Source organism: Carettochelys insculpta, chromosome 1, assembly GCF_033958435.1.
Source record: "Carettochelys insculpta isolate YL-2023 chromosome 1, ASM3395843v1, whole genome shotgun sequence".
Classification (NCBI taxonomy): domain Eukaryota; kingdom Metazoa; phylum Chordata; order Testudines; family Carettochelyidae; genus Carettochelys; species Carettochelys insculpta.
In genome coordinates, this window is record NC_134137.1 from 26383499 (window position 1) to 26401177 (window position 17679).

At 48.4% G+C, this 17679-nt stretch overlaps 1 protein-coding gene across 3 annotated transcripts in view; it reads left to right on the top strand.

Annotated features, from left to right (window-relative positions):
- Positions 1-7469: 7469 nt before the first annotated feature.
- Positions 7470-17679, top strand: part of EED (embryonic ectoderm development) — a 28370-nt gene continuing 18160 nt past the window's right edge. For all 3 annotated transcript variants that reach the window (XM_074983792.1, XM_074983799.1, XM_074983807.1), the window contains exon 1: positions 7470-7590. In XM_074983792.1, coding sequence (XP_074839893.1) covers positions 7471-7590 — 120 coding nt within the window. In that variant the 5' untranslated portion in view covers position 7470. The remainder of the gene's footprint in view (positions 7591-17679) is intronic.

A 17679-nucleotide genomic window follows, 5' to 3' on the forward strand; every position in this document is an offset into this window, starting at 1 on the left:
GTTGGACACTGCTGGTCTGTGGCAGTTAAATGCTACAATATCTGTAAAACCCTTAGTCCTGAAAAGGGAAATAAATATTTTTACACAGCAGTGGGTTATAAATAAGGGGATAAGGAAGTTTGCTACTTGTCTCAAAAGCTGCTGCTTTACTCTTGTGGCACCTTATAGACTAATAGATATTTTGGAGCATAAGCTTTCATGGGCAAAGACCAGCTTCATCAAATGCATGAGTGGGGTGGGGGTGGTTTCACACGAGTACTTAAAGAGGGAGGTCCCAATAAAAGGGAGGGCCAGAGCTGACAAGGTCTATTCAGTCAGGGTGGAAAAGGCCCATTACCAGTAGGATGTATGAAAAGAGGAAAAAACAGGTCGGATAAGTCAGGGGGGATGTGGCCCATTGTCAGTCTAATGTGGAGATGTTAACACCTAGGGCAGAGAAGCTCCTTTTGTAAGGTGCGAGCCACTCCCAGTCTCTGTTTAATCCTTGGTTAATGGAGTCAAATTTGCAAATACATTGCAGCTCAGAGATTTTTCTCTCCATTTGATTTTTGAAATTTCTTTGTCTCAGGACTGCCACTCTTAAATCTGCTACTGAGTGTCCAGGGAGACGGAAGTGCTCTCCCACAGGCTTCTGTACATTACCGTTCCTGATGTCTGATTTATGTCCATTTATTCTTTTCCACAGAGACTGTCCAGTTTGGCCAATGTAAATTGCAGTGGGGCCTTGCTGGCACATAATGGCATATATTATATTAGTAGATGTGCAGGTAAAGGAGCCCCGATGGTATGGGTGATGTTAGGTCCTGTGATGATATCACTGGCGTAAATATATGAGCAGAGCTGGCAGTGGGGTTTGTTGCAGGGATTGGTTCCAGGCTTAGAGTTACTGCTTTGTGATCTAGAGTGGCCGGTGAGGATATATTTAAGTTTGGCAGGCTGTCTGTAGGTGAGGACAGACCTGCCTCCCAAGGTCTGTGAGAGTGAAAGATCATTGTTCAGGATGGGTTGCAAATGGCTGATGATGTATTGGAGAGGCCTTAGGTGGGGACTGTATGTGATGGTCAGTGGTGTTCTCTTGCTTTCCTTGCGAGGCCAGTCTTCTAGCAGGTGGCTTCTGGGTACCTGTCTGGCTCTGTCAATCTGTTTCCTTACTTCCTTAGGTGGGTATTGTAGTTTGAGGAAAGCTTGGTAAAGGTCTTGTAGACGTTTTTCTCTGTCTGAGAGATTAGAGCGAATACAGTTGTACCTTCGTGCCTGGCTGCATATAATGGATCACGTAGCATGCTCTAGATGGAAGAGGAAGGTGTGTAGATAAGCATAGCGGTCCGTGGGTTTTTGGTGTAGGGAGGTATTTATGTAACCATCGTTTATCTGCACAACAGTGTCCAGGAAGTGAATTTCTTGCGTGGACTGGTTCAGGCTAAGGTTGACGGTGGGATGGAAGCTGTTGAAATCACAGTGGAACTTTTCAAGAGTCTCTTTCCTAGGGGTCCAGATGATAAAGATGTCATCAGTGTAGTGCAGGTAGAGGTAAGGCACTAGGGAATGAGAAGGATGGCAGTCCTGAAAGAAAGAAATTTCAAAAATCAAATGGAAAGAGAAATCTCTGAGCTGCAATTTATTTGCAAATTTGACTTCATTAACCAAGGATTAAACAGAGACTGGGAGTGGCTCGTACCTTACAAAAGGAGCTTCTCTGCCCTAGGTGTTAATATCTCCACATTAGACTGACAATGGGCCATACACCCCCTGACCTATCTGACCTGTTTTTTACTCTCTTCATACATACTACTGATAATGTCAAAACAACAAGCAGTCAAGTAGCACTTTAAAGACTAGCAAAATAATTTATTAGGTGAGCTTTCGTGGGACAGACCCACTTCTTCAGACCATAGCCATACCAGAACAGACTCAATATTTAAGGCACAGAGAACCAAAAACAGGAATCAAGGACAAATCAGAAAAAAATGATCAAGGTGAGCAAATCAGAGAATGGAGGGGTGGCCGGGGGAAAGGTCAAGAATTAGATTAAGCCAAGTATGCAGACGAGCCCCCATAGTGACTCAGAAAATTCCCATCCCGGTTCAAACCCCGTGTTAATGTGCCGAATTTGAATATAAAAGACAGCTCGGCTGTTTCTCTTTGAATAGCAGTGCAAAAATATTTTTTCAGTATCATGCATACCCTTAAGCCATTAACAGAATGCCCCATTCTATTAAAATGTTGACTAACTGGTTTGTGGATCTGAAGTATTTTGATGTCTGTTTTGTGCCCATTAACCCTTTGTCTAAGGGAGTTAGAAGTCTGTCCCACATCTAAAGCATCTGGGCATTGTTGGCACATGATGGCATATATAATATCATATATGGAATGGGGCATTCTGTTAATAACTTAAGAGTATGCGTGTTACTGAAAAAGAGTTTTTGCACTGCTATTCAAAGAGAAACGGCCAAGCTGTCTTTTATATTCAAATTCGGCACATTAATACGTGGTTTGAACCGGGATGGGAATTTTCTGAGTCTCTATAGGGGCTCGTCTGCATACTTGGCTTAATCTAATTCTTGAACTTTCTAACCGCTCACCCCTCCACTCTCTGATTTGCTCACCTTGATCATTTTTTTCTGATTTGTCCTCCTTGATTACTGTTTTTGGTTTTCTGTGCCTTAAATATTGAGCCTGTTCTGGTATGGCTATGGTCTGAAGAAGTGGGCCTGTCCCACGAAAGCTCACCTAATAAACTATTTTGCTAGTCTTTAAAGTGCTACTTGACTGCTTGTTGTTTTGATAGTATATAGACTAGCACGGCTCCCTCTTTGTTACTACTGATAATGGACCTTCTCCACCCTGACTGAACAGACCTTGTAAGCTCTTGGCCTCCCTTTTACTGGGACCCCACTCTTTAAATACCCTTCTGAAACCACGCACTCCCCAACTCATGCATCTGATGAAGAAGGTCTCTGCCCATGAAAGCTTATGCTCAAAAATGTCACTCTATAAGGTGCCAGAGGACTTCTTGCTGTTCTCGAAGATACAGATTAACATGGCTACCTCTCTGATGCTTTGCTTTTGTTATTTGATGAAGTAAGCTTAGAATTACACAGGTAGGGCAGTTGTACACATCTAAATGTACATACTATTGGAACACAAGGCACAACCCTCAGCCCTGACTGGTAGAGTACCAGTCAGATCTAGCTTAGCCCTGCAGGAAGAAGATAGGGGTAACCTCGACTGAACCTGTGTGCTACGTCTAATAGAGTTTCCTGTAACTTCAGATAAATCAGTGATAATGACACAAGGTGGAGGAAACATTGCAAGGGAGGAAATGCAGCCTGAAGGCCAAATATCTATAGGTGGTGTCCCACATCACAGTGCCAAAGACAATGCTTGTGTGTAACGGCCACCATCACTGTTAAGTGTTATTTTCTTTTGAAGTTGTGTAAGTGTTTAATAGAGTGGATGCTAAAATAATTGGTGATGTAGTACAGCTCAAGATTTTATTTAATTTTCAGTATAATACCCAGGGTGACCTTACATGAAAGCTGATTATTTCTGATTTTCTGGAGTCTCAGTTCCTGTATTTATTCCATCAGTCATTATAAATAAACCAATTTGGGGGTTTAGTCCCTGGCTACATCTACACTTACTAAAAACTTTGAAATGGCCATACTAATGGCCAAATTGAAGAATACTAATAAAGCACTGAAATGCATATTCAGTGCCTCATTAGCATGCCACCAGCCCCAGCACTTCGAATGTGCTGTGGTTCGCTCTCCCTCAGCTCGTCTACACAGGGTCCTTTTTGAAAGGACCCCGCCAACATTGAAATCAGCTGATATGAATAAGGGGATTTTGATGTTGGCGGGGTCCTTTCCAAAAGGACCCCCGTGTAGATGAGCTGCTGGCGAGAGAACCACGGCACTTTCGAAGTGCCGCAGCTGGCAGCGTGTTAATGAGGCACTGAATATGCATTTCAGTGCCTCATTCGTATTCTTTGATTTGGCCATTAGCATGGCCATTTTGAAGTTTTTAGTAAGTGTAGACATGGCCCCTGTGTTTTATCTTAATTTTAAAAGAAAATAACAAATCTCTATTCAGTGGTAGTCTAGATCAGTGTTTCTCAACCCCCCCCACTTTTTTTTAAAATAAAGTACCCTTTTTTGAAAAAAAAAAAAAAAAAAAAAAGTACCTCTAAACTTCTCTCATGTACCCCTAACAGTACACATGACTGATTGAGAAATATCATCCAAAGGTAAGCTGAGGTCTTGAAACAAATGCCATTCAACTTCTCCAGATTACTGTGCTCTTTTCAGGAGTCAGATTAGTTTTGCATACCACTGAGTTATGCCTCACGCAAAAACGACTTATTAAAACATGCAAAATATCACAGAAGACTATTACTGAAAACTAAACCTGAATTACCCACAAGGAGAAATAAAAAAACAAATTGACAGGACCAGACGAATACCCAGAGACCAGCTACTCTAAGATGGGCCCAAAAAAGCCAAGAACAGAACACCACTGGTCATTACCTACAGCCCCAACTCAAACCACTGCAATGAATTATTAAAGACCTACAACCTGTCCTTAATCAGGATGCCACACTCCAGAAGGCCTAGGTGACAGGCCTGTTCTCTCCTGAAGACAACCTCCCAACCTTATGAGGATTCTCACCAACAACCACAGTCCATACCGCAGGAACACCAGTCCTGGAACTCTTTCTTGCAACAAGGCCCGTTGCCAACTTTGTCCACATATCTATTCTGGAGATACCATCACTGGACCTAACCAGGTTATTCATAGAATCACAGGCACATTCTCATGTTCCTCAACTAACATCATATATGCCATCATATGCCAACAATGCCCAGATGCTCTGTATATTGGACAGACTTCAAATTCTCTTAGACAAAGAATTAATGGGCATAAAACAGACAGTAAAACACTACTGATTCACAAACCTGTCAGTGAGCACTTTAATGGAGTGGCCTATTCTGTTAATGACCTGAAAGTTTGCGTCTTACTGAAGAGGAATTTTCACAACAGTTTGGAAAGAGAGGCTGCTGAACTCTCTTTTATGTTCAAATTCGACACACTAACACGTGGTTTGAACCAGGATGGGAATTTCCTAGGTCATCATAGAGGCTCTTAGGCATACTTGGCTTTATCTAATTCTTGTTGCCCACCCCCCCACCCCCTACTCTCTTATTTGCTCACCTTGATAATATTTTTCTGATTTTTGCTTCTCTGTGCCTTAAATATTAAGTCTGTTCTGGTATGGTTACAATCTGAAGAAGTGGGTCTGTCCCATGAAAACTCATCACCTAATAAATTATTTTGTTAGTCTTTGAAGTGCTACTGGACTGCTTTTTTTGTACTGAAAACTTGCTGACTTTCTACCATCTTATTATCAAACAAACGAATTGGAATATAATTATTGTACTTACATTTCAGCACAAAGCATATGAAACAGTGGAAACAAGTCATTATCTGAATTAACTTTTAGACTGCGCTGTCTTCGCTAGTGTTTTTACGTAGGCTATTAGGGAAATATCAGGATGAGTTGATGTACCTCCTGGAAGTCCTTGGTGTACCCCCAAGGGTACACATACCATGGTTGAGAAACAGTAGTCTAGATAGGGTGCATTGTAACTGCTGTGCTGTAAGAGTTTATTTGTGTAGTGTTAGTCAACATGCAGGCAGGGCCAAACCCAGCTGTAAAACAACAGACACTGAGATCAGCTCTGGGAAGGCTCAGTTTAAGCGATTTGCCACAGCTTCCAGATATCCACCTCTCCTGGAATAAAAACACAAATTTATTAAATTCACCTGCTTCCCAAATATGGAGGAAGGCATGCACAATTTCCTTCCCTCTCCAAGTAGAAATTACGTACATTTGGGTTATACTGTCAACTAGAAATAAGTTTATTAACTATAAAAAGGTTAAGTGGTTACATACAGAGCAAAGATTACTAAGAAAATAATACAAAGTATACAAACTAAGATAGATTTATTAAGAAATTGGTTATGAATAACAATTCCTCACACTGCATATTGTTTTAGGAAGAGTGTTTCACTAGCCAGAGATGTTTTTGCAGTTTGGTTCTTCCTCTTACCTTCCACCATCCGTTTTAATTCTTTTGTTGCCAGGTATTTCCAAGTAAGTCTTTGGGTGGGGAGGTGGAAGTGACGCTAACTGAAAGGAAAAATTGTTTCTTCTACCTCACCTTATAAAGAATTTCCATAAGGTGGGAATCCTTTGTTTGCTTTCCCATCCTCCATTGGAAAAACACAGCAGTCCAAAGTGGTGGTTAGTATCAAATTACCAGGTCAATGGACTCAGAAGTATGAGGGTGACATGAACACATCCTACTTGTTATTGAGTGACCACCAAGGCCAGGCCACCTAACTGTAGCATCACAGCGTTCATGGGTCAGTAGAAGTATGGAGCATCCACAGGAAGGCCAAGCCTTTTCACATTCCATTGGCTTGGCTGATGAGCCATCAGCCCTGTCTATCTTTTCCATTTTAGTATTTGCAGGGTTAGCAGTGGGTGTCACTCATAGTAGCATATTTGGAATACAGATATGCAGTATTCCCAACCTCAAATACAAAAAAGGTACATACCTACAAGTAAGATAATTACATGTGGTAAATCAGAACCTTTCCAGTGGTGTCTTACAGGAGCCATCTTGCTAACTGAGAGCTATTTGTAAGTAAATACACTGACAGACAATTTCAGTGATGACGTAACAAAAGGATTAACAGCACCAACCACTGTAGTCATGCCTAGGAAACTGAAATACCCCAAAACTAAAAACTCACTTTCATCAGAAGCTGGCCCAGGCCCTCTCCTTTTGGGGGCCCTGTAGTGGCTGCCCCAACTGTCCTATGGAAGGGAGGCTACCTGGGGCTGAGGGCAAGTCATAGCAGAGGCAAAGGGTCGCCTCCCCTCCACCCTTCAGCAGACAGTGGGCCTGCCACCCCCAGGCCTATGGCACCTCCCTTCTCTGCAGTGGCGCCAGTGGAGCACCTCATGGCTCCCACCGCCAGCGGAGAAGTGAGACGGCCCGGGCCCGGCGGTGGCACTGAACTGCAGGGGCTCCCGCTGCCCCCCGCGTGAGTTAGCAACAGCAGGCGGTGGGAGGAGACCCCCTGCTGCCTCCACCTCCGCGCCTGAGAGGAGGGGAGGGGGTAAGGAGGACGGGTCTGAGCAGGTGAGGGGAAGGTTGCTTCGAGGCCCACAACTGAGGCACAGCGAGGGGGAAGGTGCAAGAGCCCCACCGCCCCTCACAGCAGCCCTATCTCTTGTTCCCGTCCACCTCTAGCTACGCGGCGGTTAGGATGGATTTTTCAGCAGTGTGGCATCTCACGTTCCTGGTCTGGCAATCGGCTTTGCGGCGCGGGGGGATTCTTTACGGCGGTGCGTCGGGCGCGGCGCGCTTTACGGCTGCGTGGCGGGGGGCGGGGAAGATGTCTGAGCGGGCTGATCCCCCGGCGGCGGCGGGCGCGGGCAGCGAGATGCCGGCCAAGAAGCAGAAGCTGAGCAGCGACGAGAACAGCAACCCTGGGGACCTGTCCGGGGACGAGAACGTGAGTCGCGCGCGGAGTGAGGGGGCCCCTTGCCCTACCGCAGGAGTCCCTGGAGGCCAGGAATGGGGGTTCGGGGGGCCTGCCCCGGAGCAAGGGGCGCTGGAGCAGGGCGGGGCTGAGGCAGCCCGTTCTTGCGCGGGGTAATTCCCAACGCTCACCGGGGGGTGCCCTGATGCTGGGGCTCCACATCCCTCCCAGCAGGCGGGGATGGGGGACACCCCATTTTTGGGGGAAGTTTCCCCTGTATTATCGTCCCCTTCCCTCCCCCAGGGGAGAGGCCCCTCATCCTTCTCGGAGCAGGTGGCGCGGGGGACACCCCACGACGCCGAAGCTGTCCATGTTTCTGGGGCTTTCCCCTTCCCCGGGGTTCCCCCCAACTCTCCCAGAAGGTGGGGCTGGGGACACCCCATTACTGGCGAGTTGCCCCAGTGTCCTGTGGCCTTCCCTTCCCCCAGGGGAGAGCGCCCCAATCTCTCCCAGCAGGTGGGGCTGAAGGCTGTGGTAACTGGGGACTCTCCCAAAATAGCTTGAATCTTGGTGCTTTGCTAGCCCCAAGCTATGAGAATGCAACCTTCCCAGCAGGCAGAGTTGAGGTAACCCATTTAATGGGGAAATTTCTGTAACTATCGTGGGATCTTTCCGTTAACTGGAGGGTCACATCATTACATATGGGCACGAGGAGGTTGGGGGAAGCTCCCCCATGCCCAAAAAAAAAGAGGACGAGGTTTTGGGATTCATCTATTGGGTATTATCCACTGTGATGCTGGGAGGGAAAAGGTATTACGGGATTTTTGGGTAAGAGAGAAGTGGGATGGCCTATTTCAGCACAAAATAAAGATGAGAACATTTCTGTCTGATGCTCCCTGGACCCTAAAAGAGTGAGAAGGTATCTTAGGTCTGACAGGGCCCATGAGATCCTATAGTCCTAAATGATTACTGAAAGTGTGGCTGTGAGATAGGAATCTCTGACACCAGGTGGGAGAAGGGGTTGAGGTTGTGATATTACAGCCTAAGTTCTTATAAACAATTTCTAGAAATAATACTGTAAAAAAATGCAATGCGTGTGTGTTTGTTTTTAGATCTTGTACAATGCGAATAATATATTTTGCGTAACTCCTACATTCATACAGACTTTTGATGAAAAAAGATTTACTTGAGAAAGTTTTTAAATTAAAGTTGTTGTGGTGGAAGAAAATTCCTCTTTTGTGGCAGAAAGTTATCACCAGATATGTGCCCTGAAAGGCCAGTCTGATGTAAGAAGAAAACAAAACGCAAATGATTGGATGTAACAGAACTACTGTATAATACTAAAAGGATGTGCTTAAATAATAGATATAATCTCATTGGTTTACATAATTCTGACTTGTTAGAATTTTTTTTCTTTTGCTTTTGTGCAATAAGTGACATTCTGATTGTTCGTTCACACAATACAGTTTGCACGGCTTTTCTGTTAAGATGTTTAAAGTTAATTTTTGAGTCCAAGTTCTGTTATGAGATCTGAGTTAGATTTCTTCACTTACGTGTAATCTATCGCAAGATGTAGGCTTAGTGATACAGTCTCCTATAAAGGTAAAGACCCTGTTAGTTGTAAAGCATATGTAATATTCATACATTGATTTAAGCTACATGAAATCACTGTGATTAAGCAACCATTAAAATCTATGGGCATATTTATGTAGCTTAAATGCTGAAATGGTAGGAAGTAATACCAAAAAGTCCTGTTTGTAGCCCTGGTCTGTCGCTTCTGATTTACATCTCTCTCTGTAGGTGCAGGCTGCTGCCATGTCAAAGGAGCAGTTAATAAGTCAAACTCAGAATATGAGGGCAGATGGCCTTGGAGGAAGCAGTAGCAGTGAAAGACTTCAGTGCAAGAGGGGTTAGGGTAAAGGGACAGAGACAGAAGCAAAGTAAGGGAAGGCAAAATTTTGTGTGAGGAACGAAGACAAAGGGAAAGGGAGCAGGGTAGGGCACTAAAGGCAATAAAAACATGAAAACAAGCAGGAACAGGTATTCATACTCTCCAAGGTGAAGGTAGAGATTGAAACCCGAGCGGACGAAGAGAATTACTTCATCAGTTCCCCATCCTCCACAAACTTCACTACTTCCTCTTTCCATCCACTCGTATTTCAGATTTCTTATCTTCCCCATCAAGGGGTTTGAATAGAGCTTCTCTTTTGTTTTCACATTCTTGTTGCTTCCAGTGCTCTATCCAGGCTTCTCCCAACTCCTTGCTCGCTTTGTCCTTTTTCCTCTCACTTTTGCCTGCCTTCTACTCTTCTCCCAAATCAGCTGTTTAAATAGGCTTAGAACAGTGGAGAGGAAACGTTTTACATCGGGCCTCACTTTTTGTCCATGAAATTGGCCAGGCCCTCCCAGTCTTTCTAGTAACGTAATCCAACCTAATAGGAAGTTTGGTTATGTTCATATGAAAAAAAAAGCCTTTAGGCACGTGTAAGAAAATAAGTATGTAGAATGTAAAAAACTTATGAATAGGTATATAAATGTGAATACATGTAGGTAAAAACAGTAATGTATTTCAACATTTTTAATGTGGTGGATGAGCCTGACACCTAGCAGCCAATTACTCTGTACCCCACTTTTGAAATTTCATGCCCTCTCCCCAGTGGCCTCTCCCCTCCTTTGCTCACCCCTGGCTGAGAACTCATCTACACTGGTAAGATACCGTGTTATAACTTTCCCACTCAGGGAGTGAAATAACACCACTCCTCTTCCCCGCCCCCCAGTGCAGCAAGTTACAGTGCTGTAAAGCGCTGGTTTAAATGGGTTCCCAGCACTGTTAGCTACTCCCCTCTTGGTGGTGGTTTACCTAGGGTTGTTGGGAGTATTCTCTTCCAGCACTGGTGCCATGATCATGCTGCTGTATTAAAGTGCTGCACATTTGAACATGCAGACAAGCCTCAGGGTATATGTGTGTTTTGAAATGCTGTAATCACGCTGCTGACAGTAGCATTGTGATAGTGTAGAAAGTTATTAAAGTGACAGACAGTTTTTTTCCATTGCTGTAATAAATCCACTTCCTTATGAGGAGGTAGCTCGGTCAACGGAAAAAAATTTTCATCAGCCTAGTGTCGTAGACACTGCACCTTAGGGTGACTTAACTGTATATCAAGGGAATGAATTTTTAACACCTGAGAAGTCAACCTACCTACACCAATCTGTAGTGTAGGTCAGCTTCAGTTTGCACTTAAAACCTAGGCTGTGTCTACACTACATACCTTACAGCAGCACAGCTGTACCACTATAAGGTCTCCTGTGTAGCCTCTCCCATCAGCAAAATTAAACCACCCCCACTGGGCAGTGGGAGAATGTGTCTTGCTGACATAGTGCTGTCCGCACTGGTGCTTTTGTTAGTGAAACTTAGATATAGCCAGAATGCATTTTTTCACATCCCTGACTGACAAAAGTGCTTATGTAGACAAAGCGGTATGGTTGACAGAGCTCTGGCACTCAGAGTTATGAAAAATCCACACCTCTGGCACTGTACTGAAGAACAGTCGTAATAGGTTAGAACAATGGTTCTTTTAGCTCAGTATCCTGTCTTCCAATAGGCCCAATGCCAGATACTACAAAGGGGATGAATGGAACAGGCAATCATCAAGTGATCCATCGTCTGTTGTCCACTCCCAGCTTTTGGCAGAGAATGAAGCTCAGAAGTGTTGCCCTACCCATCCTGGCTAATAGCTTTCGATAGACCTATCCTTCAGGAATTTACGTAATTCTTTTTTAGAATGTTAATTTTGACATTCACAACGTGCACTGCTGAGGAGTTCCACAGGTCAGCTATGACCTTTGTGAAGAAGTACTTCCTCCTTGTTTGTTTTAAACCTGTTGCCCTTTAATTTCGTTGGGTGACCCTGATTCTTGTATTGTGTGAGGGAGTGAAAAATAATTCCTTATTCGCTTTCTCCACCCGAGTCAAGATTTTATAGCTCTTATTCATATTCTCCCCTCCTGCACTTTGTTGGCTCTTTTCCAAGATGAACAGTCCTAATCTTTTTAATCTCTCCTCATATGGAAGTTGGATGTCTTTTGTTGCCCTTCTCTGTACCATAGTCATGCTGTCTGGAAGATTAATAGAAGACTCACTTAAGGAGGTGGAGTTCCTACAGCAATGGAAAACCCCCTTCTGTCATTGTTCTGCGGGCCACCATAGCATAGCTATGCTGCTATAACATAGATGTAGCCACAGCTTGGTTTCTTTCTGCCTCAGACCCACTTCATTTAGCCTTTCAGTGTTTTTCGTCAAGCACATTTGCCCACACATTCTTAATATGACTCAATATTTTAACTTTTTTTTTTTAAAAATCTTAAAGTCAAATCTTGCAGTCCTTAGTAAGTCCGATCCCACTGATTCCAGGGAAAGCATGTATGGTTGCAGAGTGCTCTCTCTGGGTGTGTCTACATTAGCAAGTACATTCAAAATCCAGGTCCGAAGACTGCTGTCTTTCAAATGAACCCGCAGAGTGTCTACAGGCACACGGTGCTCTTTCAAAAGTAATTTCGAAAGAATGGGGGAGTTCCTTTGAAATTAGTCCTCTGTTCCCGAGGTGGGAAGAGCATCCTCCTTCGAAAGATAATTTTGAAAGAGCAAGTGTAGACACTCCACAGCCCTGCTCTTTTGAAACAGGGAGTCTTCCATGGCGGCGATCAGCTGGCAGGCAGTGCCGCTGCTCACAGCACAAGCGGAGCTCTATGGCTCCCGTGTTCAGCTGCGTTTAAGGAAGCATGCTCCTGGAAACCCTCAGGCAGGAAGGTGAGAACATGCAGGCAGTAGGGAGCCCACACTGCTGCACAATATGCTCCCTGTGACAACGCTACGGCCAGGCCAGCATCCTGATCCCCACCCACCTCAGGGGTCCCCCAAGGACACTGGAGAACCCTCCCAGGAAGGCAGCCAGCCTCCCAAGTACTGGGCCCCCTCCTGGATGGAGGCCGAGCTGTGGGACCTCGTCGCCCTCTGGGCAGGTGAGGAGGTCCTACACCAGATGGGGGTCTGGTGCAGGAACGCAGCAGCATTCCAGCACTTTGCCAAGGGGCTCACTGGCCGGGGTCTCCCCACCCGGACCCCATACCACGTGAGGTCCAAGGTGAAGGAGCTGTGCCAGGGATATTGCTTGGCCTGGGACATGGGCAGGTGGTAATGGGCAGTGTCCACCAGCTGCCCCTACTACAAGGACCTGGACTGCCTCCTTGGGCCCAAGGAGGCAGGACCCCCAGCCGTACTGCTGGATACTGCAGACCTGAGGATGGAGCAGTAGCCTGAGACAGGGACTGAGGAGGAGGAGGAGGACCGTCGTGGACCTGCAGCCGGCACCAGGCGCCCATGGAGGCTGGATACCACCAGCACAATGAAGGTTCACGTGAGAGGTCCCTTGTCATCAACATCCTGTCTGAGCAGTCCAGCCAGGCCCCATCTGCCTGTGCCTCGCCTGACTTCCCAGAGGGACCCACAGGTAGGTGGCATGCGCAGCAGACACCCCATGGACCGGGGAGGGGGCATCCGGTCCTGCCCAGGGTGGCTGCAGCCCTCCCACATGGCTGCCACCCCGAGGCCTGTGGGCCCCAGACGGACACGTTCCCTGGGCCCAGGCGGGGAGTCCGTGTGCGGCGCTCAGCACCACATGGCCGGGACAGCACCATGGGCTGGCCGGCTGTGGAGTGATGGAGGAAGCAGAGGGGGGTAGCCTGCTCCCTTGACACCGACGCAGGGAACCCTGGGACATGGACATCACAGGGCACCCTGGGGGTGGATACAAAGTTCTGTGCCCAGGACTAATGGCCCCCTCCACTCTCCTCTTCTGTCTCCACAGCTCCTGCATCCAGCAGCTGGACCAGTCTGACCATGGAGGGCTAGGGGGAGCGGCGCGGACCCTGTGCCATACCTGACCGGGATCTGCCATCAGGCTGTCCACCGTCACCACCAGGGTAGGGAGGAGGAGACGGGGGTACGCTGCCCACACTGCAGGACCTTACCAGCGTGCTGCGGGAGTGGCTAGCCATGGAGTGACAGTCCTGGGACCTGGTGGGGGCCAACCTTGATGCACTGACCCAGGTTTTGGTCAGCTACCTGGCCCTGACTGCCACCTCACTTCCTCCCACAACTGTCCCTCATGTTCCACCCCACCCTTCCCCATCTGCCTATTACCCTCCCACTCTCCCACCTCCCCCACTCCGACCTCCCCCCGCCCCCTGCAATGCCCAACCTCACTGCCCTGGTCCCAATCCACCTGCTCTTGGCTGTCCTCATTCAGCTGGCCTGCCTGTTGCTGGCTAGGGCCACCCAGGAGGAGGCTACGTCCCCCGCTCCCCCCGTGCGAGCCCTGCAGAGCCCACCAGGACCTCACCCCCACCGCAGCTCTACCTGCGGGTGCCGCAGGCCTCAGCCCAGCCCCAGCAGGACCCCTGGACAACAGGGGGAACGGGGAAGGTGCGGGCATCATGGATCGTGCCCGTTGAGCCCCCTGGAGGGCTAACACTGTCCTCTTCCATGGTGGCCCTCCCAGGAAGCCCACCAGGGGCTGCCCCTGTGAATAGTTACCCCCAGCCCCATTACCTGTTCCACCCCTCCCACCTGTAAAAAGTTGCCTCAAAAACAGGGTTGCACAGAGTTATGTACAGTAAAGAGTTTGTGTTCTATCCCATGTCCCTTGTGCAGGGTGATGGTGTTTGTGCATGTGTGTGTGTGCTCACAGGGTGGTGATGTGTGTGTGTGCAGGGTGGGGGGGGTCTCTGTGGCCCCTGCTTGAAGGCCTGGCACAGGGCCTCCCGGATCCACACCCTGTCCTGTTGGGCCTGGCGGCACGGGGTGACAGTGGGCTGCTTGTACCTGCACCCCGCCTTGGCAGCCCACCCCTGCACAAGTGGCTCTTGCTTGGCCTCAGCGAGGTTGTGCAGGGTGCCACAGGCCCTGACCGCTGCTGGGACGTTGGCCAGGCCCACCTCTATGCTCGCGTGGAAGCACCTAAAGCGCCCTTTGAGGTGGCTGAATGCCTGCTACACAGTATTGCGGACCTGGTACAGCTGCTCGTTAAAAGGTCCTGGCTCGGTTGGGTGTGCCCTGTGCCTGGCCTCATGAGCCAGGCCTGCAGAGGGTAGGCGACATCGTGGAGTCCATGACGGGCGGCTTCTGCTGGGGGATGAAGGTCCCCTCGGCCATGCAGCATCCCAGCCCCGAGTTCCAGAACACCCTGGTGTCATGGGCGTGGCCAGCCCAGCCCACACAGATGTTCTGGAACCGGCTGTTGGCATCAACGAGTGCCTGCAGGACCATGGAGTGTTAGCCTTGCAGTTTACATAGGCCCCATGACTGTGCTCTGGGGCCTTGATGGCAATGTAGGTGCTGTCCAGGGCCCGGACGCAGTTTGGGAAGCCCAGCTCCTGGAAGCCCCACATGGTGTCATCCAGGTCCCTGACACGGATCAGCTGCCTCGGAAGCACCTTGTTGATGGCGTGGACGACCTGCAGGGTGGTGGGTGGGTGGGGGGTGCACTCATGAGAGTGGCCTGAGATGCGATGTGCATCCTGGCGGGGGATGCCCCTGCAGTCCCCAGTGGTGCCCCTTGCTGGGGTGCCCCTGCTCCCCGCATGCGGTATGGGTGTGACCTGGCCATGGCTTACCTTGTTGCAGATGACTCTTACGGTGGCCCTGCCCACCCCGAACTGGTGGCCGACGGATTGGTGACTGTCCAGGGTGGCCAGTTTCCACAGGGCGGTGGCCACCTTATTCTGCAAGGGGAGTGCCAGCCTCATGCGGCTGTTGTAGTGCTGGAGGACTGGGGCAAGCCAGTGGCACAGCTCCAGGAAAGTCCCCTTGGTCATGCAGAAGTTCTGTAGCAACCGGTCATCTCCCCAGTCCTCCAGCACAAGCCAGTCCCACCAGTCGCTGCTTGTGGGGAAGCTCCACAAGCAGCGGATGACCTGGGGGACTAGTTGGGGATGTCATGCCTGGTAACCCCATGACTTCAGTACCGTTATCTTTGCTCTCCCTCTTTCTATTGTTTGTCACACTTAATCATGGCTTGTATTCAACTAGACTAAGCTTTCATGGCATGGACCATGTCTTCCAATGTATTTTGCACAGCACCTTAGACGGTGGGGCCTGATACTGACCGAAGCCTACAGTAGTTCTGCCCCTAGTGGCATTAAGTGCAGCTGTGCCAAGGAACTAAGTGGGTGATGTTGCATTGCAGTTATCTTTCTGTTGCATTCAACACATGCTTTTAGTGGTAAGTTTAGCAGAGGTGCTGTACTGTCAGCTTCAGGATAAGGAATAACCTGAGGACTTGGGCTCACCGAAGAATATGCTTATGACGGAAAAGGAGGCCACTTTATCTAGAAATAACAAAAGAAGCTTCTTGGGGGACCTGCACTTACAAAAATTATTGATGCAACTCTGCTGGGTAGATTGTTTATGTAAATTGCATCAGCTGTACTGGAATAAGGTTTTTTCTAATATAATAGCATCCGCCCCATATCTACAATCCTTCCAATGCAGGCAAGGCCTGTCTTCTGACAAATCTGCTGAAACTCACTAGGAAAGTCTGTCAATGAGCTAACTAAAATTTCCTTAAGTTTATTGGAGGTGGGAAGAGAGGTGGAATTGAAGACTACGAACTTTTTTTGCCTTGGAGCCAGTGAGGGTAGTCAGACTTCCTCTAGGAAGCCGTCAGTGACGGATTGCAAACACATGCGGTATTTTTGGCTAGCATGTTAAATCTGTTGTTAATCTGCTGGCCCAAGAACTACATTGAGCACCATGGGGAGAGGGCTACCATAACTCCTCTAGGATCTAAATATTGGTGGGTTCATGTGTGTGAGTGATTTCTACAGTTTTAAGGATTGTAAATATTTCCAGAAAGGTATCACTCCCTGGGTTGATTTATATATAGAGGTTCAAGTAGGTATCAGAAACCCAAGGAAACAAAGAAAGGGCTTATGGTATGAAAAACTGAGCTTATCCTTATAAGGGTAGAGTAGGAGGAGGAGACTGTGTCAACAAATGAACCTGATCTTTGATCCAAGAGGGTTCCCATCTTCTGAATGGTAAACCCCATTCAGAAGGAAGTGGGACATACAAAATAACATTTACTGAGCACCCTTTAAAAAGACATACTCTATTTTTACAACTAATAAGAGGTTAAAAAAAATGAAAAAATATATATTCACAAGAAGGGCCTGCCTCTCAGTCTTGTACCATGGTCCATTGCCCCCGCAAAGGTTCCAACAAGTGTTTGGGCTGTAGGCCTACAGATGGTCCTGACTCTGTCCCATAGGCTCCAGAGACTTCTCCTCCACAGGGTGCACATGGGGAATGTAGGATTAACTCTGCCATTCCCAGCTGTTGGCCTGCAGTGGGGCACTGGACAGGCAGTTCCTGCCGTGCAATGATGGCCCTGGGCATAGGGGGCTGCAGCTTCCTAGTGGGGGCAGGGGACCCCAGGAATGAAGGGTGCAGCCTGCAGGCCTGGGGGGGTCCTCTCTGGCTGTGGGGGCACCTGCCCATCCATGGAGTATCAGGAATGCAGTCTGGCAGAGAAGGGGGCTGGAGGTGGTGGTGGCGGGGCCTTCCCCAAGCAATGGGGCTACTGCTCCAGGGAGGAGTGGGGGAGGTCTCCTTCACAGCTGCCCCACACTGAAGGGCATCCAAGCTCTTTCATGCTGTGGGGTGTGGGGAGCTAGCTGTCGCCTTGCTGCAGATCAGCTCCCTGGCTGCCCTGTGCTTCCAGCAACTGGGGTTGCCATCCTGTGGGTGGGGTGCTCCCTGGCTGCTCCACGCCACATGGGGCTGGGAACGCCTGACTGGGGACAGGGGATCTCCCTGGCTGGAGGGGCAGCAAAAAGGACTGTGCAGGGGGAACACACTACCCCACCCCAACCTGCCCTGCCTTATACTGTGGCATGGCCCATGCTGGCCATCTCTCCTGCTGCTGTCTGCGCACCTGGCTGGTCAGTCTGTGCTACGTGTGCTCTCTGGCCAGCACCTGGTACTTGCAGCTGACTTGGAGAAAGGGCAGCCCAGCGGGAAGAATGAATATGGGGCAATTAGGCCTTTTGTTAAAATAAGTTGGG